Genomic DNA, 25,357 nt, shown 5'->3' with positions numbered 1-25,357 from the left:
GTCAGCGAGAGCAGAGAAAGTCAGCGAGAGCGGAGAGTGTCAGCGAGAGCGGAGGGAGAGTCAGCGAGAGCGGAAAGGGTCAGCGAGAGCGGAGAGAGAGTCAACGGCAGCGGGGAGAGTCATCAAGAGCGAGAGGGTCAGCAAGAGCGGAAAGAGTCAGCGAGAGCGGAGAGGGTCAGCGAGAGCGGAGAGAGTCAGTGAGCGCGGAGAGGGTCAGCGAGAGCGTAGAGGGTCAGCGAGAGCGGAGTGGGTCAGCAAGAGTGGAGAGGAGCAGAGAGCGGGGAGAGTCAGCGAGAGTGGAGAGGGTCAGAGAGAGCGGAGAGGGTCAGAGAGAGCGGAGAGGGTCAGCGAGAGCGGAGAGGGTCAGCGAGAGCGGATGAGTCAGAGAAAGCGGAGAGGGTCAGCGAGAGCGGAGAGTGTCAGTGAGAGCGGAGAGGGTCAGCGAGAGCGGAGATGGTCAGTGAGAGCGGAGAGAGTCATCGAGAGCGGGGAGGGTTAGCGAGAGCAGGGCGAGTCAGCGAGAGCGGAGAAAGTCAGCGAGAGCGAAGAAAGTCAGCGAGAGCGAAGAAAGTCAGCAACAGCGGAGAGTGTCAACCAGAGCGGAGAGGGTCAGCGAGAATGGAGAGAGTCAGCGAGAGCGGGGAGAGTCAGAGAAAGTGGAGAGAGTCAGCGAGAGCGGAGAGTGTCAGTGAGAGCGGAGAGAGTCAGTGAGAGCGGAGAGGGTCAGCGAGAGCGGAGAAAGTCAGCGAGAGCGGAGAGTGTCAGCGAGAGCGGAGGGAGAGTCAGCGAGAGCGGAAAGGGTCAGCGAGAGCGGAGAGAGAGTCAACGGCAGCGGGGAGAGTCATCAAGAGCGAGAGGGTCAGCAAGAGCGGAAAGAGTCAGCGAGAGCGGAGAGGGTCAGCGAGAGCGGAGAGAGTCAGTGAGCGCGGAGAGGGTCAGCGAGAGCGGAGAGAGAGTCAGCGAGAGCGGAAAGGGTCAACGGCAGCGGGGAGAGTCAGCAAGAGCGAGAAGGTCAGCAAGACGGAAAGAGTCAGCGAGAGCGGAGAGGGTCAGCGAGAGCGGGGAGAGGGTCAGCGAGAGCGGAGAGGGTCAGCGAGAGCGGGGAGAGTCAGCGAGAGCGGAGAGGGTCAGCGAGAGAGGGGAAAGTCAGCGAGAGCGGAGAGGGTCAGCAAGAGCGGAGAGGGTCAGCGAGAGCGGCGAGAGTCAGCGAGAGCGGAGAGGGTCAGCGGGAGCGGGGTGAGTCAGTGAGAGCGGAGAGGGTCAGCGAGAGCGGAGAGGGTCAGCGGGAGCGGGGAGAGTCAGCAAGAGCGAGAGGGTCAACGAGAGTGGAAAGTGTCAGCGAGAGCGGAGAGGGTCAGCGAGAGCGGGGAGAGTCTGCGAGAGCAGAGAGAGGGTGAGCGAGAGCGGAGAGAGAGTCAGCGAGAGCGGAAAGGGTCAGCGAGAGTGGAGAGGATCAGAGAGTGGGGAGAGTCAGTGAGAGTGGAGAGAGCAGAGAGGGTCAGCGAGAGTGGAGAAAGTCAGCGAGAGTGGAGAAACTCAGCGAGAGCGGAGAGAGTCAGAGAAAGTGGAGAGGGTCAGCGAGAGCGGAGAGAGCAGAGAGGGTCAGTGAGAGCGAAGAGAGTCAGCGAGAGCGGAGAGTGTCAGCCAGAGCGGAGAGGGTCAGCCAGAACGGAGAGAGTCAGCGAGTGGAGAGGGTTAGCGAGAGCGGAAAGAGTCAGAGAAAGCGGAGAGGGTCAGCGAGAGCGGAGAGAGTCAGCAAGAGCGGAGAGAGTCAGCGAGAGCGGAGAGAGTCAGCAAAACGGAGAGGGTCAGTGAGAGCGGAGAGAGTCAGCAAGAGCGGAGAGAGTCAGCGAGAGCGGAGAGAGTCAGCAAAACGGAGAGGGTCAGTGAGAGCGGAGAGGGTCAGCGAGAGCGTAGAGGGTCAGCGAGAGCGGAGAGGGTCAGCAAGGGTGGAGAGGAGCAGAGAGCGGGGAGAGTCAGCGAGAGTGGAGAGGGTCAGAGAGAGCGGAGAGGGTCAGCGAGAGCGGAGAGGGTCAGCGAGAGCGGATGAGTCAGAGAAAGCGGAGAGGGTCAGCGAGAGCGGAGAGAGAGTCAGCGAGCGGAAAGGGTCAACGGCAGCGGGGAGAGTCAGCAAGAGCGAGAGGGTCAGCAAGAGCGGAAAGAGTCAGCGAGAGCGGAGAGGGTCAGCGAGAGCGGGGAGAGGGTCAGCGAGAGCGGAGAGGGTCAGCGAGAGCGGGGAGAGTCAGCGAGAGCGGAGAGTGTCAGCGAGAGAGGGGAAAGTCAGCGAGAGCGGAGAGGGTCAGCAAGAGCGGAGAGGGTCAGCGAGAGCGGGGAGAGTCAGCGAGAGCGGAGAGGGTCAGCGGGAGCGGGGAGAGTCAGTGAGAGCGGAGAGCGTCAGCGAGAGCGGAGAGGGTCAGCGGGAGCGGGGAGAGTCAGCAAGAGCGAGAGGGTCAACGAGTGTGGAAAGTGTCAGCGACAGCGGAGAGTGTCAGCCAGAGCGGAGAGGGTCAGCCAGAACGGAGAGAGTCAGCGAGTGGAGAGGGTCAGCGAGAGCGGAAAGAGTCAGAGAAAGCGGAGAGGGTCAGCGAGAGCGGAGAGAGTCAGCAAGAGCGGAGAGAGTCAGCGAGAGCGGAGAGAGTCAGCAAAACGGAGAGGGTCAGCGAGAGCGGAGAGGGTCAGCGAGAGCGGAGAGGGTCAGCAAGAGCGGAGAGGGTCAGCAAGGGTGGAGAGGAGCAGAGAGCGGGGAGAGTCAGCGAGAGTGGAGAGGGTCAGAGAGAGCGGAGAGGGTCAGCGAGAGCGGAGAGGGTCAGCGAGAGCGGATGAGTCAGAGAAAGCGGAGAGGGTCAGCGAGAGCGGAGAGAGAGTCAGCGAGCGGAAAGGGTCAACGGCAGCGGGGAGAGTCAGCAAGAGCGAGAGGGTCAGCAAGAGCGGAAAGAGTCAGCGAGAGCGGAGAGGGTCAGCGAGAGCGGGGAGAGGGTCAGCGAGAGCGGAGAGGGTCAGCGAGAGCGGGGAGAGTCAGCGAGAGCGGAGAGTGTCAGCGAGAGAGGGGAAAGTCAGCGAGAGCGGAGAGGGTCAGCAAGAGCGGAGAGGGTCAGCGAGAGCGGGGAGAGTCAGCGAGAGCGGAGAGGGTCAGCGGGAGCGGGGAGAGTCAGTGAGAGCGGAGAGCGTCAGCGAGAGCGGAGAGGGTCAGCGGGAGCGGGGAGAGTCAGCAAGAGCGAGAGGGTCAACGAGTGTGGAAAGTGTCAGCGACAGCGGAGAGTGTCAGCCAGAGCGGAGAGGGTCAGCCAGAACGGAGAGAGTCAGCGAGTGGAGAGGGTCAGCGAGAGCGGAAAGAGTCAGAGAAAGCGGAGAGGGTCAGCGAGAGCGGAGAGAGTCAGCAAGAGCGGAGAGAGTCAGCGAGAGCGGAGAGAGTCAGCAAAACGGAGAGGGTCAGCGAGAGCGGAGAGGGTCAGCGAGAGCGGAGAGGGTCAGCAAGAGTGGAGAGGAGCAGAGAGCGGGGAGAGTCAGCGAGAGTGGAGAGGGTCAGAGAGAGCGGAGAGGGTCAGCGAGAGCGGAGAGGGTCAGCGAGAGCGGATGAGTCAGAGAAAGCGGAGAGGGTCAGCGAGAGCGGAGAGTGTCAGTGAGAGCGGAGAGGGTCAGCGAGAGCGGAGAGGGTCAGTGAGAGCGGAGAGAGTCATCGAGAGCGGGGAGGATTAGCGAGAGCAGGGAGAGTCAGCGAGAGCGGAGAAAGTCAGCGAGAGCGAAGAAAGTCAGCGAGAGCGAAGAAAGTCAGCAACAGCGGAGAGTGTCAACCAGAGCGGAGAGGGTCAGCGAGAATGGAGAGAGTCAGCGAGAGCGGGGAGAGTCAGAGAAAGTGGAGAGAGTCAGCGAGAGCGGAGAGTGTCAGTGAGAGCGGAGAGAGTCAGTGAGAGCGGAGAGGGTCAGCGAGAGCAGAGAAAGTCAGCGAGAGCGGAGAGTGTCAGCGAGAGCGGAGAGAGAGTCAGCGAGAGCGGAAAGGGTCAGCGAGAGCGGAGAGAGAGTCAACGGCAGCGGGGAGAGTCATCAAGAGCGAGAGGGTCAGCAAGAGCGGAAAGAGTCAGCGAGAGCGGAGAGGGTCAGCGAGAGCGGAGAGAGTCAGTGAGCGCGGAGAGGGTCAGCGAGAGCGTAGAGGGTCAGCGAGAGCGGAGTGGGTCAGCAAGAGTGGAGAGGAGCAGAGAGCGGGGAGAGTCAGCGAGAGTGGAGAGGGTCAGAGAGAGCGGAGAGGGTCAGAGAGAGCGGAGAGGGTCAGCGAGAGCGGAGAGGGTCAGCGAGAGCGGATGAGTCAGAGAAAGCGGAGAGGGTCAGCGAGAGCGGAGAGTGTCAGTGAGAGCGGAGAGGGTCAGCGAGAGCGGAGATGGTCAGTGAGAGCGGAGAGAGTCATCGAGAGCGGGGAGGGTTAGCGAGAGCAGGGCGAGTCAGCGAGAGCAGAGAAAGTCAGCGAGAGCGAAGAAAGTCAGCGAGAGCGAAGAAAGTCAGCAACAGCGGAGAGTGTCAACCAGAGCGGAGAGGGTCAGCGAGAATGGAGAGAGTCAGCGAGAGCGGGGAGAGTCAGAGAAAGTGGAGAGAGTCAGCGAGAGCGGAGAGTGTCAGTGAGAGCGGAGAGAGTCAGTGAGAGCGGAGAGGGTCAGCGAGAGCGGAGAGTGTCAGCGAGAGCGGAGGGAGAGTCAGCGAGAGCGGAAAGGGTCAGCGAGAGCGGAGAGAGAGTCAACGGCAGCGGGGAGAGTCATCAAGAGCGAGAGGGTCAGCAAGAGCGGAAAGAGTCAGCGAGAGCATAGAGGGTCAGCGAGAGCGGAGAGAGTCAGTGAGCGCGGAGAGGGTCAGCGAGAGCGGAGAGAGAGTCAGCGAGAGCGGAAAGGGTCAACGGCAGCGGGGAGAGTCAGCAAGAGCGAGAAGGTCAGCAAGATGGAAAGAGTCAGCGAGAGCGGAGAGGGTCAGCGAGAGCGGGGAGAGGGTCAGCGAGAGCGGGGAGAGTCAGCGAGAGCGGAGAGGGTCAGCGAGAGAGGGGAAAGTCAGCGAGAGCGGAGAGGGTCAGCAAGAGCGGAGAGGGTCAGCGAGAGCGGGGAGAGTCAGCGAGAGCGGAGAGGGTCAGCGGGAGCGGGGTGAGTCAGTGAGAGCGGAGAGGGTCAGCGAGAGCGGAGAGGGTCAGCGGGAGCGGGGAGAGTCAGCAAGAGCGAGAGGGTCAACGAGAGTGGAAAGTGTCAGCGAGAGCGGAGAGGGTCAGCGAGAGCGGGGAGAGTCTGCGAGAGCGGAGAGAGGGTGAGCGAGAGCGGAGAGAGAGTCTGCGAGAGCGGAAAGGGTCAGCGAGAGCGGAAAGGGTCAGCGAGAGTGGAGAGGATCAGAGAGTGGGGAGAGTCAGTGAGAGTGGAGAGAGCAGAGAGGGTCAGCGAGAGTGGAGAAAGTCAGCGAGAGTGGAGAAAGTCAGCGAGAGCGGAGAGAGTCAGAGAAAGTGGAGAGGGTCAGCGAGAGCAGAGAGAGCAGAGAGGGTCAGTGAGAGCGAAGAGAGTCAGCGAGAGCGGAGAGTGTCAGCCAGAGCGGAGAGGGTCAGCCAGAACGGAGAGAGTCAGCGAGTGGAGAGGGTTAGCGAGAGCGGAAAGAGTCAGAGAAAGCGGAGAGGGTCAGCGAGAGCGGAGAGAGTCAGCAAGAGCGGAGAGAGTCAGCGAGAGCGGAGAGAGTCAGCAAAACGGAGAGGGTCAGCGAGAGCGGAGAGGGTCAGCGAGAGCGTAGAGGGTCAGCGAGAGCGGAGAGGGTCAGCAAGGGTGGAGAGGAGCAGAGAGCGGGGAGAGTCAGCGAGAGTGGAGAGGGTCAGAGAGAGCGGAGAGGGTCAGAGAGAGCGGAGAGGGTCAGCGAGAGCGGAGAGGGTCAGCGAGAGCGGATGAGTCAGAGAAAGCGGAGAGGGTCAGCGAGAGCGGAGAGTGTCAGTGAGAGCGGAGAGGGTCAGCGAGAGCGGAGAGGGTCAGTGAGAGCGGAGAGAGTCATCGAGAGCGGGGAGGGTTAGCGAGAGCAGGGAGAGTCAGCGAGAGCGGAGAAAGTCAGCGAGAGCGAAGAAAGTCAGCGAGAGCGAAGAAAGTCAGCAACAGCGGAGAGTGTCAACCAGAGCGGAGAGGGTCAGCGAGAATGGAGAGAGTCAGCGAGAGCGGGGAGATTCAGAGAAAGTGGAGAGAGTCAGCGAGAGCGGAGAGTGTCAGTGAGAGCGGAGAGAGTCAGTGAGAGCGGAGAGGGTCAGCGAGAGCGGAGAAAGTCAGCGAGAGCGGAGAGTGTCAGCGAGAGCGGAGGGAGAGTCAGCGAGAGCGGAAAGGGTCAGCGAGAGCGGAGAGAGAGTCAACGGCAGCGGGGAGAGTCATCAAGAGCGAGAGGGTCAGCAAGAGCGGAAAGAGTCAGCGAGAGCGGAGAGGGTCAGCGAGAGCGGAGAGAGTCAGTGAGCGCGGAGAGGGTCAGCGAGAGCGGAGAGAGAGTCAGCGAGCGGAAAGGGTCAACGGCAGCGGGGAGAGTCAGCAAGAGCGAGAGGGTCAGCAAGAGCGGAAAGAGTCAGCGAGAGCGGAGAGGGTCAGCGAGAGCGGGGAGAGGGTCAGCGAGAGCGGAGAGGGTCATCGAGAGCGGGGAGAGTCAGCGAGAGCGGAGAGTGTCAGCGAGAGAGGGGAAAGTCAGCGAGAGCGGAGAGGGTCAGCAAGAGCGGAGAGGGTCAGCGAGAGCGGGGAGAGTCAGCGAGAGCGGAGAGGGTCAGCGGGAGCGGGGAGAGTCAGTGAGAGCGGAGAGCGTCAGCGAGAGCGGAGAGGGTCAGCGGGAGCGGGGAGAGTCAGCAAGAGCGAGAGGGTCAACGAGAGTGGAAAGTGTCAGCGAGAGCGGAGAGGGTCAGCGAGAGCGGGGAGAGTCTGCGAGAGCGGAGAGAGGGTCAGCGAGAGCGGAGAGAGAGTCTGCGAGAGCGGAAAGGGTCAGCGAGAGCGGAAAGGGTCAGCGAGAGTGGAGAGGATCAGAGAGTGGGGAGAGTCAGTGAGAGCGGAGAGAGTCAGAGAGAGCGGAGAGGGTCAGAGAGAACGGAGAGGGTCAGCGAGAGCGGAGAGAGTCAGAGAGAGCGGAGAGGGTCAGCGAGAGCGGAGAGAGTCAGCGAGAGCGGAGAAAGTCAGCAAGAGCGGAGAGTGTCAGCCAGAGCGGAGAGGATCAGCGAGAGCGGAGAGGGTCAGCGAGAGCGGATGAGTCAGAGAAAGCGGAGAGGGTCAGCGAGAGCGGAGAGTGTCAGTGAGAGCGGAGAGGGTCAGCGAGAGCGGAGATGGTCAGTGAGAGCGGAGAGAGTCATCGAGAGCGGGGAGGGTTAGCGAGAGCAGGGCGAGTCAGCGAGAGCGGAGAAAGTCAGCGAGAGCGAAGAAAGTCAGCGAGAGCGAAGAAAGTCAGCAACAGCGGAGAGTGTCAACCAGAGCGGAGAGGGTCAGCGAGAATGGAGAGAGTCAGCGAGAGCGGGGAGAGTCAGAGAAAGTGGAGAGAGTCAGCGAGAGCGGAGAGTGTCAGTGAGAGCGGAGAGAGTCAGTGAGAGCGGAGAGGGTCAGCGAGAGCGGAGAGTGTCAGCGAGAGCGGAGGGAGAGTCAGCGAGAGCGGAAAGGGTCAGCGAGAGCGGAGAGAGAGTCAACGGCAGCGGGGAGAGTCATCAAGAGCGAGAGGGTCAGCAAGAGCGGAAAGAGTCAGCGAGAGCATAGAGGGTCAGCGAGAGCGGAGAGAGTCAGTGAGCGCGGAGAGGGTCAGCGAGAGCGGAGAGAGAGTCAGCGAGAGCGGAAAGGGTCAACGGCAGCGGGGAGAGTCAGCAAGAGCGAGAAGGTCAGCAAGATGGAAAGAGTCAGCGAGAGCGGAGAGGGTCAGCGAGAGCGGGGAGAGGGTCAGCGAGAGCGGGGAGAGTCAGCGAGAGCGGAGAGGGTCAGCGAGAGAGGGGAAAGTCAGCGAGAGCGGAGAGGGTCAGCAAGAGCGGAGAGGGTCAGCGAGAGCGGGGAGAGTCAGCGAGAGCGGAGAGGGTCAGCGGGAGCGGGGTGAGTCAGTGAGAGCGGAGAGGGTCAGCGAGAGCGGAGAGGGTCAGCGGGAGCGGGGAGAGTCAGCAAGAGCGAGAGGGTCAACGAGAGTGGAAAGTGTCAGCGAGAGCGGAGAGGGTCAGCGAGAGCGGGGAGAGTCTGCGAGAGCGGAGAGAGGGTGAGCGAGAGCGGAGAGAGAGTCTGCGAGAGCGGAAAGGGTCAGCGAGAGCGGAAAGGGTCAGCGAGAGTGGAGAGGATCAGAGAGTGGGGAGAGTCAGTGAGAGTGGAGAGAGCAGAGAGGGTCAGCGAGAGTGGAGAAAGTCAGCGAGAGTGGAGAAAGTCAGCGAGAGCGGAGAGAGTCAGAGAAAGTGGAGAGGGTCAGCGAGAGCAGAGAGAGCAGAGAGGGTCAGTGAGAGCGAAGAGAGTCAGCGAGAGCGGAGAGTGTCAGCCAGAGCGGAGAGGGTCAGCCAGAACGGAGAGAGTCAGCGAGTGGAGAGGGTTAGCGAGAGCGGAAAGAGTCAGAGAAAGCGGAGAGGGTCAGCGAGAGCGGAGAGAGTCAGCAAGAGCGGAGAGAGTCAGCGAGAGCGGAGAGAGTCAGCAAAACGGAGAGGGTCAGCGAGAGCGGAGAGGGTCAGCGAGAGCGTAGAGGGTCAGCGAGAGCGGAGAGGGTCAGCAAGGGTGGAGAGGAGCAGAGAGCGGGGAGAGTCAGCGAGAGTGGAGAGGGTCAGAGAGAGCGGAGAGGGTCAGAGAGAGCGGAGAGGGTCAGCGAGAGCGGAGAGGGTCAGCGAGAGCGGATGAGTCAGAGAAAGCGGAGAGGGTCAGCGAGAGCGGAGAGTGTCAGTGAGAGCGGAGAGGGTCAGCGAGAGCGGAGAGGGTCAGTGAGAGCGGAGAGAGTCATCGAGAGCGGGGAGGGTTAGCGAGAGCAGGGAGAGTCAGCGAGAGCGGAGAAAGTCAGCGAGAGCGAAGAAAGTCAGCGAGAGCGAAGAAAGTCAGCAACAGCGGAGAGTGTCAACCAGAGCGGAGAGGGTCAGCGAGAATGGAGAGAGTCAGCGAGAGCGGGGAGATTCAGAGAAAGTGGAGAGAGTCAGCGAGAGCGGAGAGTGTCAGTGAGAGCGGAGAGAGTCAGTGAGAGCGGAGAGGGTCAGCGAGAGCGGAGAAAGTCAGCGAGAGCGGAGAGTGTCAGCGAGAGCGGAGGGAGAGTCAGCGAGAGCGGAAAGGGTCAGCGAGAGCGGAGAGAGAGTCAACGGCAGCGGGGAGAGTCATCAAGAGCGAGAGGGTCAGCAAGAGCGGAAAGAGTCAGCGAGAGCGGAGAGGGTCAGCGAGAGCGGAGAGAGTCAGTGAGCGCGGAGAGGGTCAGCGAGAGCGGAGAGAGAGTCAGCGAGCGGAAAGGGTCAACGGCAGCGGGGAGAGTCAGCAAGAGCGAGAGGGTCAGCAAGAGCGGAAAGAGTCAGCGAGAGCGGAGAGGGTCAGCGAGAGCGGGGAGAGGGTCAGCGAGAGCGGAGAGGGTCATCGAGAGCGGGGAGAGTCAGCGAGAGCGGAGAGTGTCAGCGAGAGAGGGGAAAGTCAGCGAGAGCGGAGAGGGTCAGCAAGAGCGGAGAGGGTCAGCGAGAGCGGGGAGAGTCAGCGAGAGCGGAGAGGGTCAGCGGGAGCGGGGAGAGTCAGTGAGAGCGGAGAGCGTCAGCGAGAGCGGAGAGGGTCAGCGGGAGCGGGGAGAGTCAGCAAGAGCGAGAGGGTCAACGAGAGTGGAAAGTGTCAGCGAGAGCGGAGAGGGTCAGCGAGAGCGGGGAGAGTCTGCGAGAGCGGAGAGAGGGTCAGCGAGAGCGGAGAGAGAGTCTGCGAGAGCGGAAAGGGTCAGCGAGAGCGGAAAGGGTCAGCGAGAGTGGAGAGGATCAGAGAGTGGGGAGAGTCAGTGAGAGCGGAGAGAGTCAGAGAGAGCGGAGAGGGTCAGAGAGAACGGAGAGGGTCAGCGAGAGCGGAGAGAGTCAGAGAGAGCGGAGAGGGTCAGCGAGAGCGGAGAGAGTCAGCGAGAGCGGAGAAAGTCAGCAAGAGCGGAGAGTGTCAGCCAGAGCGGAGAGGATCAGCGAGAGCGGAGAGAGTCAGCGAGAGCGGAAAGGGTCAGCGAGAGCGGAAAGGGTCAGCGAGAGTGGAGAGGATCAGAGAGTGGGGAGAGTCAGTGAGAGTGGAGAGAGCAGAGAGGGTCAGCGAGAGCGGAGAGGGTCAGCGAGAGCGGGGAGAGTCTACGAGAGCGGAGAGAGGGTCAGCGAGAGCGGAGAGAGAGTCTGCGAGAGCGGAAAGGGTCAGCGAGAGCGGAAAGGGTCAGCGAGAGTGGAGAGGATCAGAGAGTGGGGAGAGTCAGTGAGAGCGGAGAGAGTCAGAGAGAGCGGAGAGGGTCAGAGAGAACGGAGAGGGTCAGCGAGAGCGGAGAGAGTCAGAGAGAGCGGAGAGGGTCAGCGAGAGCGGAGAGAGTCAGCGAGAGCGGAGAAAGTCAGCAAGAGCGGATAGTGTCAGCCAGAGCGGAGAGGATCAGCGAGAGCGGAGAGAGTCAGCGAGAGCGGAAAGGGTCAGCGAGAGCGGAAAGGGTCAGCGAGAGTGGAGAGGATCAGAGAGTGGGGAGAGTCAGTGAGAGTGGAGAGAGCAGAGAGGGTCAGCGAGAGTGGAGAAAGTCAGCGAGAGTGGAGAAAGTCAGCGAGAGCGGAGAGAGTCAGAGAAAGTGGAGAGGGTCAGCGAGAGCGGAGAGAGCAGAGAGGGTCAGTGAGAGCGAAGAGAGTCAGCGAGAGCGGAGAGTGTCAGCCAGAGCGGAGAGGGTCAGCCAGAACGGAGAGAGTCAGCGAGTGGAGAGGGTTAGCGAGAGCGGAAAGAGTCAGAGAAAGCGGAGAGGGTCAGCGAGAGCGGAGAGAGTCAGCAAGAGCGGAGAGAGTCAGCGAGAGCGGAGAGAGTCAGCAAAACGGAGAGGGTCAGCGAGAGCGGAGAGGGTCAGCGAGAGCGTAGAGGGTCAGCGAGAGCGGAGAGGGTCAGCAAGGGTGGAGAGGAGCAGAGAGCGGGGAGAGTCAGCGAGAGTGGAGAGGGTCAGAGAGAGCGGAGAGGGTCAGAGAGAGCGGAGAGGGTCAGCGAGAGCGGATGAGTCAGAGAAAGCGGAGAGGGTCAGCGAGAGCGGAGAGTGTCAGTGAGAGCGGAGAGGGTCAGCGAGAGCGGAGAGGGTCAGTGAGAGCGGAGAGAGTCATCGAGAGCGGGGAGGGTTAGCGAGAGCAGGGAGAGTCAGCGAGAGCGGAGAAAGTCAGCGAGAGCGAAGAAAGTCAGCGAGAGCGAAGAAAGTCAGCAACAGCGGAGAGTGTCAACCAGAGCGGAGAGGGTCAGCGAGAATGGAGAGAGTCAGCGAGAGCGGGGAGATTCAGAGAAAGTGGAGAGAGTCAGCGAGAGCGGAGAGTGTCAGTGAGAGCGGAGAGAGTCAGTGAGAGCGGAGAGGGTCAGCGAGAGCGGAGAAAGTCAGCGAGAGCGGAGAGTGTCAGCGAGAGCGGAGGGAGAGTCAGCGAGAGCGGAAAGGGTCAGTGAGAGCGGAGAGAGAGTCAACAGCAGCGGGGAGAGTCATCAAGAGCGAGAGGGTCAGCAAGAGCGGAAAGAGTCAGCGAGAGCGGAGAGGGTCAGCGAGAGCGGAGAGAGTCAGTGAGCGCGGAGAGGGTCAGCGAGAGCGGAGAGAGAGTCAGCGAGCGGAAAGGGTCAACGGCAGCGGGGAGAGTCAGCAAGAGCGAGAGGGTCAGCAAGAGCGGAAAGAGTCAGCGAGAGCGGAGAGGGTCAGCGAGAGCGGGGAGAGGGTCAGCGAGAGCGCAGAGGGTCAGCGAGAGCGGGGAGAGTCAGCGAGAGCGGAGAGTGTCAGCGAGAGAGGGGAAAGTCAGCGAGAGCGGAGAGGGTCAGCAAGAGCGGAGAGGGTCAGCGAGAGCGGGGAGAGTCAGCGAGAGCGGAGAGGGTCAGCGGGAGCGGGGAGAGTCAGTGAGAGCGGAGAGCGTCAGCGAGAGCGGAGAGGGTCAGCGGGAGCGGGGAGAGTCAGCAAGAGCGAGAGGGTCAACGAGAGTGGAAAGTGTCAGCGAGAGCGGAGAGGGTCAGCGAGAGCGGGGAGAGTCTGCGAGAGCGGAGAGAGGGTCAGCGAGAGCGGAGAGAGAGTCTGCGAGAGCGGAAAGGGTCAGCGAGAGCGGAAAGGGTCAGCGAGAGTGGAGAGGATCAGAGAGTGGGGAGAGTCAGTGAGAGCGGAGAGAGTCAGAGAGAGCGGAGAGGGTCAGAGAGAACGGAGAGGGTCAGCGAGAGCGGAGAGAGTCAGAGAGAGCGGAGAGGGTCAGCGAGAGCGGAGAGAGTCAGCGAGAGCGGAGAAAGTCAGCAAGAGCGGAGAGTGTCAGCCAGAGCGGAGAGGATCAGCGAGAGCGGAGAGAGTCAGCGAGAGCGGAAAGGGTCAGCGAGAGCGGAGTGTGTCAGCGAGAGCGGAGAAGGTCAACGAGAACGAAGAGGGTCAGCGAGAGCGGAGAGAGTCAGCGAGAGCGAAGAGGGTCAGAGAGAGCGGAGAGGGTCAGTGAGAGTGGAGAGGGTCAGCGAGAGCGGAAAGAGTCAGAGAAGGCGGAGAGGGTCAGCGAGAGCGGAGAAAGTCAGCAACAGCGGGGAGTGTCAGCAAGAGCAGAGAGGGTCAGCGAGAGCGGTGAGAGTCAGCGAGAGTGGAGAGAAAGTCAGCAACAGCGGGGAGTGTCAGCCAGAGCAAAGAGGGTCAGCGAGAGCGGGGAGGGTCAGCGAGAGCCGAGAGAGTCAGCAAGAGCGGAGAAAGTCAGCGAGAGCGAAGAGAGTCAGAAAAAGTGGAGAGGGTCAGCGAGAGTGGAGAGAGCAGAGAGGGTCAGTGAGAGCGGAGAGAGTCAGCGAGGGTGGAGAGAGTCAGCGAGGGTGGAGAGAGTCAGCGAGAGCGAAGAGAGTCAGCAAGGGTGGAGAGAGTCAGCGAGAGCGGAGAAAGTCAGCGAGAGCGAAGAAAGTCAGCAACAGTGGAGAGTGTCCGCCAGAGCGGAGAGAGAGTCAGCGAGAGCAGAGAGGGTCAGCGAGAGCGGAGAAGGTCAACGAGAACGAAGAGGGTCAGCGAGAGCGGGGAGAGTCAGCAAGAGCGGAGAGAGAGTCAGCGAGAGCAGAGAGGGTCAGCGAGAGCAGAGAGAGTCAGCGAGAGTGGAGAGACAGTCAGCGAGAGCAGAGAGAGTCAGCGAGAGCGGAGAGGGTCAGCGAGAGCGGAGAGGGTCAGCAAGAGCAGAGAGGGTCAGCGAGAGCGGAGAGAGTCAGCGAGAGTGGAGAGAAAGTCAGCAACAGCGGGGAGTGTCAGCCAGAGCAAAGAGGGTCAGCGAGAGCGGGGAGGGTCAGCGAGAGCCGAGAGAGTCAGCAAGAGCGGAGAAAGTCAGCGAGAGCAAAGAGAGTCAGAAAAAGTGGAGAGGGTCAGCGAGAGTGGAGAGAGCAGAGAGGGTCAGTGAGAGCGGAGAGAGTCAGCGAGGGTGGAGAGAGTCAGCGAGGGTGGAGAGAGTCAGCGAGAGCGAAGAGAGTCAGCAAGGGTGGAGAGAGTCAGCGAGAGCGGAGAAAGTCAGCGAGAGCGAAGAAAGTCAGCAACAGCGGAGAGTGTCCGCCAGAGCGGAGAGAGAGTCAGCGAGAGCAGAGAGGGTCAGCGAGAGCGGAGAAGGTCAACGAGAACGAAGAGGGTCAGCGAGAGCGGGGAGAGTCAGCAAGAGCGGAGAGAGAGTCAGCGAGAGCAGAGAGGGTCAGCGAGAGCAGAGAGAGTCAGCGAGAGTGGAGAGACAGTCAGCGAGAGCAGAGAGAGTCAGCGAGAGCGGAGAGGGTCAGCGAGAGCGGAGAGGGTCAGCAAGAGCAGAGAGGGTCAGCGAGAGCGGAGAGAGTCAGCGAGAGTGGAGAGAAAGTCAGCAACAGCGGGGAGTGTCAGCCAGAGCAAAGAGGGTCAGCGAGAGCGGGGAGGGTCAGCGAGAGCCGAGAGAGTCAGCAAGAGCGGAGAAAGTCAGCGAGAGCAAAGAGAGTCAGAAAAAGTGGAGAGGGTCAGCGAGAGCGGAGAGAGCAGAGAGGGTCAGTGAGAGCGGAGAGAGTCATCGAGAGTGGGGAGGGTTAGCGAGGGTGGAGAGAGTCAGCGAGAGCGGAGAAAGTCAGCAACAGCGGAGAGTGTCAACCAGAGCGGAGAGAGTCAGTGAGAGCGGAGAGGGTCAGCGAGAGCGGAGAAAGTCAGCGAGAGTGGAGAGTGTCAGCGAGAGCGGAAAGGGTCAGCGAGAGCGGAGAGAGAGTCAACGGCAGCGGGGAGAGTCATCAAGAGCGAGAGGGTCAGCAAGAGCGGAAAGAGTCAGCGAGAGCGGAGAGGGTCAGCGAGAGCGGAGAGAGTCAGTGAGCGCGGAGAGAGAGTCTGCGAGAGCGGAGAGAGAGTCAGCGAGAGTGGAAAGGGTCAACGGCAGCGGGGAGAGTCAGCAAGAGCGAGAGGGTCAGCAAGAGCGGAAAGAGTCAGCGAGAGCGGAGAGGGTCAGTGAGAGCGGGGAGAGGGTCAGCGAGAGCGGAGAGGGTCAGCGAGAGCGGGGAGAGTCAGCGAGAGCGGAGAGGGTCAGCGAGAGAGGGGAAAGTCAGCGAGAGCGGAGAGGGTCAGCAAGAGCGGAGAGGGTCAGCGAGAGCGGGGAGAGTCAGCGAGAGCGGAGAGGGTCAGCGGGAGCGGGGAGAGTCAGTGAGAGCGGAGAGCGTCAGCGAGAGCGGAGAGGGTCAGCGGGAGCGGGGAGAGTCAGCAAGAGCGAGAGGGTCAACGAGAGTGGAAAGTGTCAGCGAGAGCGGAGAGGGTCAGCGAGAGCGGGGAGAGTCTGCGAGAGCGGAGAGAGGGTCCGCGAGAGCGGAGAGAGAGTCTGCGAGAGCGGAGAGGGTCAGCGAGAGCGGGGAGAGTCAGCGAGAGTGGATAGAGAGTCAGCGAGAGCAGAGAGAGTCAACGAGAGTGGAGAGGGTCAGCGAGAGCGGAGAGAGTCAGCGAGAGTGGAGAAAGTCAGCGAGAGTGGAGAAAGTCAGCGACAGCGGAGAGTGTCAGCCAGAGCGGAGAGGGTCGGCGAGAGCGGAGAGAGTCAGCGAGAGCGGAGAGAGTCAGAGAAAGTGGAGAGGGTCAGCGAGAGCGGAGAGAGCAGAGAGGGTCAGTGAGAGCGGAGAGAGTCAGCGAGGGTGGAGAGAGTCAGCGAGAACGCAGAGAGTCAGCGAGAGTGGAAAGAGAGTCAGCGAGAGCAGAGAGAGTCAGCGAGAGCGGAGAGGGTCAGCGAGAGCGGAGAGAGTCATTGAGAACGGGGAGGTTTTGTGAGAGCAGGGAGAGTCAGCGAGAGTGGAGAAAGTCAGCGAGAGTGGAGAAAGTCAGCGACAGCGGAGAGTGTCAGCAAGAGCGGAGAGGGTCAGCGAGAGCGGAGAGAGTCAGCGAGAGCGGAGAGAGTCAGAGAAAGTGGAGACGGTCAGCGAGAGTGGAGAAAGTCAGCGACAGCGGAGAGTGTCAGCCAGAGCGGAGAGGGTCAGCGAGAGCAGAGAGGGTCAGTGAGAGCGGAGAGAGTCAGCGAGGGTGGAGAGAGTCAGCGAGAGTGGAGACAGTCAGCATGAACAGGGAGGGTCAGCAAGAGCAGGGAAGGTCAACGAGAGCGGAGAGAGTCAGCGAGAGCGGAGAGGGTCAGCGAGAGCGGAGAGGGTCAGCGAGAGCAGAGAGAGTCAGCGAGAGCGGAGAGAGTCAGCGAGAACAGGGAGGGTCAGTGAGGGCGGAGAGAGTCAATGAGAACAGGGAGGTTCAGCGAGGGCGGAGAGTGTCAGCGTGAGCAGAATCAGCGAGAGCGGGGACGGTCAGCGAGAGCGGAGAGAGTCAGCGAGAACGGAGAGGGTCAGTGAGAGCGGAGATGGTCAGCGAGAGCGGAGTGAGTCAGCGAGAGCAGAGAGGGTCAGCGGGAGTGAGGAGGGTCAGCGGATGCGGACAGAGTCAGCGAGTGCGGGGAGAGAAGCGAGAGCGGAGAGTGTCAGTGAGACGGGGGAGATCCCGCGAGAGCGAGGAGATCCAGCGAGAGCGGGGAGAGTCATTGAGAGCTGGGAGTGTCAGCGAGTGCAGAGAGAGTGAGAGAGAATGTAGGTGAAATCTCGGGATTCTGCTGTGCTGCTGAATTAGAGATGGGTTTGTTTTCTTAGATTTATCAAATGCACGACTGGAGAAAGCGAAGGAGGTGGGGGCTGATGTTACCATTTTGGTAATGAAGGAGACACCCCAGCATCTAGCGCAGAAAGTGGAGGAAGCTCTTGGTTGCATGGCAGATACAACCATCGAATGTACTGGTTCAGAGTCCTGTGTCCATACCGCCGTCTATGTAAGTACTGAATTAGATAGCATTAGCAGTCCGTTTATCTCATCAGGAACTGACTACAGTTTTTACTATGTGGCCTGAGCAGAAAGTTTCCAGGCCAGGCCAACCGAGTGACGAAGAAGAAGCCAAAATAGGTAAGAAATAAGCAGATGATTACATAGAAGCAGGCCATTCAGACTAACTATTCTGTGCTGCTGTTTCTGAACTCCACACCAGCCTCCTACCATTTCATCCACCTCATCTCAGCCTTTCAGCATATCTTTCTATTCTCTTTTCTCTCATGTACTCGTCTATTTCCTTTTGAAAGCACCTCGTCTCTTGGCAGCAGCCACTCCCTGTGGCAGCTAGTTCCATATTCTAAGTACTCTCTGAATAAAGACATTTCTCCTTACTTTCCTATTGTATCTACTAATGGCTATCTTGTATTTATAGCCCCTGGTTCCGTGATGTTACCGAAGGTGCAAATAGGCAGTCTTTGTGACGACTGGATATAGGATCAGAAGCTCAGCTCAGGATCACCTAGGATGTTGAGGTTATCAACAGTGTGGTTCATTAATCTGGTGTGTTAATAAAATCACTAATAAAGAATACAAGATAATTCTCCCAGGGAAAACCTTCTCAGAGCAAGATCTAACATTAACTGCAAAGGCACAGATTTGTAGGGCAGCTAAAATCATGAAGGAGCCATGCAATGAGGACAATTAGAACCATTGAGATCATATTGTTAAATATGTATAGAACCCTGGTTAGACCACACTTGAAGTACTGTGAACCATTCTGGTCTCCATATTATAAAAATAATGTAGAGGTACTGGAGAAGGTACAAAAAAAGATTTACTAGCAGGTTACCAGAATTGAAAGGCTATACCTATCAGGAAAGATTGAATAGAGTCATAGAGCGATACAGCACCAAAACAGGCCCTTCGGCCCACTGAGTCTGTGCTGACCATCAACCAGCCATTTATACTGATCCTACATTAATCTAATTTTTCCCCTCTCGCATCCCCACCTTCCCTCAATGCTCCTACTTACACTAGGGGCAGTTTTTACAACGGCCAATTTACCTATTAACCTGCAAGTCTTTGGCATGTGGGAGGAAACCGGAGCACCCGGAGAAAACCCACGTGGTTACAGGGAGAACTTGCAAACTCCGCACAGGCAGTACCCAGAACCGAACCCGGGTCGCTGGAGCTGTGAGGCTGCGGTGCTAGCCACTGCACTGCCCCACAGTGGCTGGAGTTTTTTTCTCCAGAAAAAAGAAGTGAGCAGTGACCTGATAGAGGTCTATAATATGATGAAACAATTCGATAGGGTAGACATAGAGAAAAGGTTTCCACTTGAGGGGGAGACCAAAACTAGGGGCCTTAAATAAAAGGTAGTCATGAATAAATCCAATAGGGAATTCAGGAGAAACCTCTTTACTCAGAGCATAGTTAGAATATGGAGCTCACTACCACAAGGAGTAGTTGAAGCAAATAACAGAGATGCATTTAAGAGGAAACTAGATAAACTCATGAGGGAGAGAGGAATAGAAGGATATGTTGATGGGATTAGATGAAAGGTGAGAGGAGGCTCATGTGGAGCATACATAAACACCAGCAGAATGGGCAGAATGGCCTGTTTCTGGATTGTAAATACTATGTAATAGAAAAGAAAGAGATTAAGGAACAATCAAATGGCCCTAGGAAAGTAGAATGAGAAAAGGGCAAGTTCTATGGATGATATAGAATTTCATGTGGACTCTAAAGTTACCCTGGTTTTGTGAAAGTAGACATGAAATGTGGTAAAAGTAACTGTAATGCAAATTCACAAAGGACAAAATTGAGTCCAGCTATGGAAGACAAGCCACTTGAAGAATTTTACCAGGACGGGATAGAGGTCAATCGTAGCAAAGGAGAGGGTTTGGAAATTAGCGAACAAGTCACCTGATTTAAACTAGATACTGATTCATACGTTAATGTAAATCGCAGCGAAATTGTGAGAACATTGACCTGATGTGCGATAAAACTGACAAGATCCTTGGCAGCAGTGAAAGGAAGGTGTGTCACCACTGTAGTTGTGGGGAAGTAGTAAAAGTGTGACTCTCCTGTTTTCCAGGACATTTTTGCTGTATTTGTTCATCTTTGAGGCATTTTATCGATCTGTAATTCTGTGTCCTTATGAAAACATTTTTAGAATTGGGATGCATTGCTGGTCTCTCCCTCTTAGTTCATGCATGTGGTATTTCTCTTAGTCTACTCGTTCTGGAGGGACTGTGCTTCTGGTTGGCCACGGTCCAGCTTTGGTGAGTGTGCCCCTACTAAACGCAGCAATCCGAGAGGTGGATATCCGGGGGATGTTCAGATACTGTAACACGTAAGTACTGAAAGGTTCTTAGTTCCAGCACCAAATTAACTTCTTCAATCTTAGCTTTTAATATTAACTAAACTGATTAAAGGTGAAGGTGCACAGGATTGAATAGTTAGACTTTATCTGCAATCATTTTAAAATGCCTTGAACATTTTAGCAGTATCTCACCTCTTCGGAGCAGATGTATACATCAGTTGTGTAACAGGATCACTAAGATGTTCTGAGTTTCAGGGGAAAGTGAATGTTATTTTTAATACGTGTTTTCTTTCTTTATTTTACTTCCTGTCCAAATGCTCAGCACAGTCAACAGAGCTTGTGTCAGCCATGGCTCAGTGAGTAGTGCTATTACCTTGGAGTCAGGAGGTTGTGGGTTTAAATGCCACTTCAGAGTCTTGCGTATATAACCTAGGCTGACACTCCCTGTACAGAATTGAGGAAGTGCTATGTTGTCAGAGATGCCATCTTTCGAATGAGACATTAACCGGAAGTTCTGTCTGTTCTCAGAGATCCCGTGGCACTATTTGAAGAAGAGCAGGGGAGTTCCCCCGAGTGATCTGACCAATATTTATCTCTGAAACAGATGAGCTGGCCATGTCTCTCATTGCTGTTTGTGGGATCTTGCTGTGTGCAAATTAGCTGTTGCATTTCCTGACATTACAACAATGACGACACTTCAAGAGTACTTCATTGGCTGGAAAAGGCTTTGGGTCGTCCTGAGGTCATGAAAGTTGCTATATAAATACAAGGTCTTCCCATTATGTAAGACACCTTATCAAATTAGAAATGAACCACAGGAATACTGTGGATAGGAGGGCTAGTGGTCTTTTCTTGCCTGAAGCTGTTCCTATGATATCCCAAAGTGCTCTACAACCAAAATAGCTTAGTTTTGAAGTGTGGGCACGCACAGCAGCCAATATGTGCACAGCAAGATCCCAAAAATAGCACATGTTTGAATGATCAGATAATACTTTCTTCATGGTGTTGCTTAAGGTGGGGATTTTGTCCATTTGAACAGAAAATCTTGGGGAGCACGCCTGGTATGTGCTCATGTTTTATGACAAACCAACTTTTTACTGTTATAGGAATGAAGTTACCCAACTGTCGAATAGCACTTTATTCGGTATATTATCCCTAAAAGCAAGTTGTAAAACAAAAATTATTTTTTTAAATGAAAATCAACAAGGTTAAGTACTGCTTTTAATGGATTATCCAACTGCATTTTAAAGCTGAATTCGCAGTCTACTGGAGTTATGTTGGACACGGTCACAAAAAGTTAGCATGCAGGTACAGCAAGTAATTAGGAAGGCAAATGGTCTTTATTGTAAGGGGGATGGAGAATAAAAGTAGGGAAGTCTTGCTACTGTACAGGGCGTTGGTGAGACTGCAGCTCGAGTATTGTGTACAGTTTTGGTCTCCTTATTTAAGGAGGGATATACTGGCATTGGAGGCAGTTCAGAGAAGATTCACTAGGCTGATTCCTGGGGTGAAGGTTTTTTTTATTCATTCATGGGATGTGGGCGTCGCTGGCCAGGCCAGCATTTATTGCCCATCCCTAATTGCCCTAACTGAGTGGCTTGTTAGGCCATTTCAGAGGCCATGTAAGAGTCAACCACATTGCTGTGGGTCTGGAGTCACATGTAGGCCAGACCAGGTAAGGACAGCAGATTTCCTTCCCTAAAGGACATTAGTGAACCAGATGGGTTTTTACAACAATCGACAATGGTTTCATGGCCATCATTAGACTAGCTTTTTAATTACAGATTTATTAATTGAATTCAAATTCCACCTTCTGCTATGGTGGGATTTGAACCCATGTCCCCAGAGCAATACCCTGGGTCTCTGGGTTACTAGTCCAGTGACAATACCAGTACACCACTGCCTCTTATGAGGAAAGGTTGAGTGGGTTGGAACTATACTCATTGGAGTTTAGAAGAATGAGAGGTGACCTTATTGAAACATATAAGATTCTGAGGGGATAAAGAACAAAGAACAAAGAAAATTACAGCACAGGAACAGGCCCTTCGGCCCTCCAAGCCTACGACGATCCAAATCCTCTATCTAAACCTGTCGCCTATTTTCTAAGGGTCTGTATCTCTTTACTTCCTGCCCATTCATGTATCTGTCTAGATACATCTTAAAAGACGCTATCGTGCCCGCGTCTACCACCTCCGCTGGCAACGCGTTCCAGGCACCCACCACCCTCTGCGTAAAGAACTTTCCACGCATATCCCCCCTAAACTTTTCCCCTTTCACTTTGAACTCGTATCCCCCAGTAATTGAATCCTCCACTCTGGGAAAAAGCTTCTTGCTATCCAACCTGTCTATACCTCTCATGATTTTGTACACCTCAATCAGGTCCCCCCTCAACCTCCGTCTTTCTAATGAAAATAATCCTAATCTACTCAACCTCTCTTCATAGCTAGCGCCCTCCATACCAGGCAACATCCTGGTGAACCTCCTCTGCACCCTCTCCAAAGCATCCACATCCTTTTGGTAATGTGGCGACCAGAACTGCACGCAGTATTCCAAATGTGGCCGAACCAAAGTCCTATATAACTGTAACATGACCTGCCAACTCTTGTACTCAATACCCCGTCCGATGAAGGAAAGCATGCCGTATGCCTTCTTGACCACTCTATTGACCTGCGTTGCCACCTTCAGGGAACAATGGACCTGAACACCCAAATCTCTCTGTACATCAATTTTCCCCAGGACTTTTCCATTTACTGTATAGTTCACTCTTGAATTGGATCTTCCAAAATGCATCACCTCGCATTTGCCCTGATTGAACTCCATCTGCCATTTCTCTGCCCAACTCTCCAGTCTATCTATATTCTGCTGTATTCTCTGACAGTCCCCTTCACTATCTGCTACTCCACCAATCTTCGTGTCGTCTGCAAACTTGCTAATCAGACCACCTATACTTTCCTCCAAATCATTTATGTATATCACAAACAACAGTGGTCCCAGCACGGATCCCTGTGGAACACCACTGGTCACACGTCTCCATTTTGAGAAACTCCCTTCCACTGCTACTCTCTGTCTCCTGTTGCCCAGCCAGTTCTTTATCCATCCAGCTAGTACACCTTGGACCCCATGCGCCTTCACTTTCTCCATCAGCCTACCATGGGGAACCTTATCAAACGCCTTACTGAAGTCCATGTATACGACATCTACAGCCCTTCCCTCATCAATCAACTTTGTCACTTCCTCAAAGAATTCTATTAAGTTGGTAAGACATGACCTTCCCTGCACAAAACCATGTAGCCTATCACTGATAAGCCCATTTTCTTCCAAATGGGAATAGATCCTATCCCTCAGTATCTTCTCCAGCAGCTTCCCTACCACTGACGTCAGGCTCACCGGTCTATAATTACCTGGATTATCCCTGCTACCCTTCTTAAACAAGGGGACAACATTAGCAATTCTCCAGTCCTCCGGGACCTCACCCGTGTTTAAGGATGTTGCAAAGATATCTGTTAAGGCCCCAACTATTTCCTCTCTCGCTTCCCTCATTAACCTGGGATAGATCCCATCTGGACCTGGGGACTTGTCCACCTTAATGCCTTTTAGAATACCCAACACTTCCTCCCTCCTTATGCCGACTTGACCTAGAGTAATCAAACATCTGTCCCTAACCTCAACATCCGTCATGTCCCTCTCCTCGGTGAATACCGATGCAAAGTACTCATTTAGAATCTCACCCATTTTCTCTGACTCCACGCATAATTTTCCTCCTTTGTCCTTTAGTGGGCCAATCCTTTCTCTAGTTACCCTCTTGCTCCTTATATATGAATAAAAGGCTTTGGGATTTTCCTTAACCCTGTTTGCTAAAGATATTTCATGACCCCTTTTAGCCCTCTTAATTCCTCGTTTCAGATTGCGCCTACAATCCCGGTATTCTTTCAAAGCTTCGTCTTTCATCAGCCGCCTAGACCTTATGTATGCTTCCTTTTTCCTCTTAGCTAGTCTCACAATTTCACCTGTCATCCATGGTTCCCTAATCTTGCCATTTCTACCCCTCATTTTCACAGGAAACATGTCTCTCCTGCACGCTCATCAACCTCTCTTTAAAAGCCTCCCACATATCAAATTTGATTTGAGAAGGTAAATGCTGAGAGGATATTTCCCCTCATGGGGGAATCTAGAACTAGGGGGCACAGTTTCAAAATCAGGGGCCTCCCATTTAAGATGGAGATGAGGAGGAATTTCTTCCCTCAGTGGTCGTTAAGCTTTGGAACTTTCTTTCCCCAGAGGGCAGTGGAGCCTGGGTCATTGAATATATTCAAGGCTGAGTTAGACAGATTTTTGATCTACAAGGGAGTCAAGGGTTATGGAGGGCAGGCAGGAAAATGGAGTTAAGGCCACAATCAGATCATCATGATCTTATTGAACGGAGGAGCAGGCTCAAGGGGCTAAATGGCCTACCCCTGCTCCTATTTCTTGTTCTTATGCTCTTAAAGTTACCAGTCCACAGAGAGTGGCCAACCATTTTTTAAATTACGTAGGGATTCAGCACAGGTCGGTCAGGTGGTAGGAAGGCATATGGGATACTTGCCTTTATTAGCCGAGGCATAGAATATAAGAGCAGGGAGGTTATGATGGAGCTGTATAAAACACTAGTTAAGCCACAGCTGGAGTACTGTGTACAGTTCCGGGCACCACACTATAGGAAGGATGTGATTGCACTGGAGAGGGTGCAGAGGAGAATCACCAGGATGTTGCCTGGGCTGGAGCATTTCAGCTGTGAAGAGAGACTGGAAAGGCTAGGGTTGTTTTCCTTAGAGCAGAGAAGGCTGAGGGGGGACATGATTGAGGTATACAAAATTATGAAGGGCATAGATAGGTTAGATAGGAAGAAACCTTTTCCCTTAGCGGAGGTGTCAATAACCAGGGGGCATAGATTTAAGGTAAGGGCCAGAGGATTTAGAGGGGATTTGAGGAAAAAATGTTCATCCAGAGGGTGTTTGGAATCTGGAACACACTGCCTGAATGGGTGGTAGCGGCAGGAACCCTCACAACATTTAAGAAGTATTTAGATGAGCACTTGGAATGCCATAGCATACAAGGCTACGGGCCAAGTGCTGGAAATTGGGATTAGAATAGATAGGCTTGATGGCCAGCAGGGACACAGTGGGCTGAAGGGCCTGTTTCTGTGCTGTATGATTCTATGACTCTATGCACTGCAAGCTCCCATAAACAGCAAAATGACAATGACCAAATGATCTCTTCTTTTAGTGGCGTTTATTGGGGGATAAATATTGATCAGGACACTGGGGATAACTCCACTGCTCTTCTTGAAAATAATGCCATTGGATTTTTTTTTTTACATCGACAATGAGAGGACAGAAGGAGCCTAAGTTTAAGATCTCATCTGAAATATGGCACTCCCGACAGTGTAGCACTCCCTCAGTACTGCCCTGGATTTTTGTGCTCAAGTCTATGGAGTGAAACTTGAATCCACAACCATCTGACTCAGAGGGGAGAGGGCTGCCCACAGAGCCAGAGTTGACACTGTAAATGGCCATTTTGCCCATCACAAAGTTTAGGAAAAACTGACAAATGACAGGTCTCTGCCCCTTCTACGTTGCCCTAGGATTACTTGGGGGAGGGGACAGCAGAGCTGGATTTGAAACAACACTAGTCACAGGCCCATTGCATGTCTTTTCAAACATGCCTGAGTCCTTCAGGGAGAGAGCCTGTCTCCAGAGGCCCAAGGAACATGTTCATGATCTCGGACAGGAAATCTCAGCATTAGTTAAGAGCAATGCACTTAGAACATAAGAAATAGGAGCAGGAGTAGGCCATTTAGTCCCTCAAGCTTGCCCCACCATTCAATAAGAGCATGGCTGATCTGTCCCAGGCCTCAATTCCTCTTTTGGGCCTGCTCTGCATAACTCTCGACTCCCCGAGATTTCAAAAATCTTTCTACCTACTCCTTAAATATATTTAGTGACCTAGCCTCCACAACTCTCTGAGGTAAAGAATTCCAGAGATTAACCACCCTCTGAGAGAAGAAATTCCTTCGCATCTCAGTTTTAAATGTGTGCCCCCTTATTCTGTAACTATGTCCCCTAGTTCGAGATTCCCCACTAGTAGAAACATATTCTCAACATCTACCCTGTCAAACCCCCTTAGAATCTTATATATTTCATTAAGATCACATCTCATTCTTCTAAATTCCAATGAATAAAGGCCTAACCTGTTTAGCCATTCTTGATAAGACAACCCCTTCATCCCAGGAATCAGCCTAGTGAACCTTTTCTGAACTGGCTCCAATGCGAGTATATCCTTCCTTAAATACGGGGACCAAAACTGTACACAGTACTCCAGGTGTGGCCTCACCAACACCCTGTACAGTTGTAACAAGACTTCCCTATTTTTAAACCCTAACCCCCTAGCCAAAAAGGCCAAAATTCCATTTGCCTTCATAATTACTTGCTGCATCTGCATGCTAACGTTTTGTGTTTCATGTACAAGAACGCCCAGATCCCTCTGTACTGCAGTATTTTGTAGTCTTTTTCCATCTAAATAATAATCTGCCTTTTTATTCTTCCAACCAAAGTGGATGACCTCACACTTTCCCACATTCAACTCCATCTGCCAAGTTTTTGCCCACTCACTTAACCTATCTATATCCCTTTGCAG

General features: G+C 55.2%; 1 protein-coding gene across 3 annotated transcripts in view; it reads left to right on the top strand.

The window, feature by feature from the left end:
- LOC137350661 (sorbitol dehydrogenase-like) overlaps positions 1 to 25,357 on the top strand; it is a 75,452-nt gene that overhangs the window by 42,785 nt on the left and 7,310 nt on the right. For 2 of the 3 annotated variants that reach the window (XM_068015477.1, XM_068015476.1), the window contains 2 exons: positions 16,188 to 16,363; positions 18,594 to 18,715. In XM_068015477.1, coding sequence (XP_067871578.1) covers positions 16,188 to 16,363; positions 18,594 to 18,715 — 298 coding nt within the window. The remainder of the gene's footprint in view (positions 1 to 16,187; positions 16,364 to 18,593; positions 18,716 to 25,357) is intronic. The other variant, XM_068015478.1, reaches the window with a different exon arrangement.

This window comes from Heterodontus francisci, chromosome 35 (assembly GCF_036365525.1).
Source record: "Heterodontus francisci isolate sHetFra1 chromosome 35, sHetFra1.hap1, whole genome shotgun sequence".
Classification (NCBI taxonomy): Eukaryota; Metazoa; Chordata; class Chondrichthyes; order Heterodontiformes; family Heterodontidae; genus Heterodontus; species Heterodontus francisci.
Note: the sequence above shows the minus strand (reverse complement) of the source record. Positions and strands in the feature narration are given on the sequence as shown.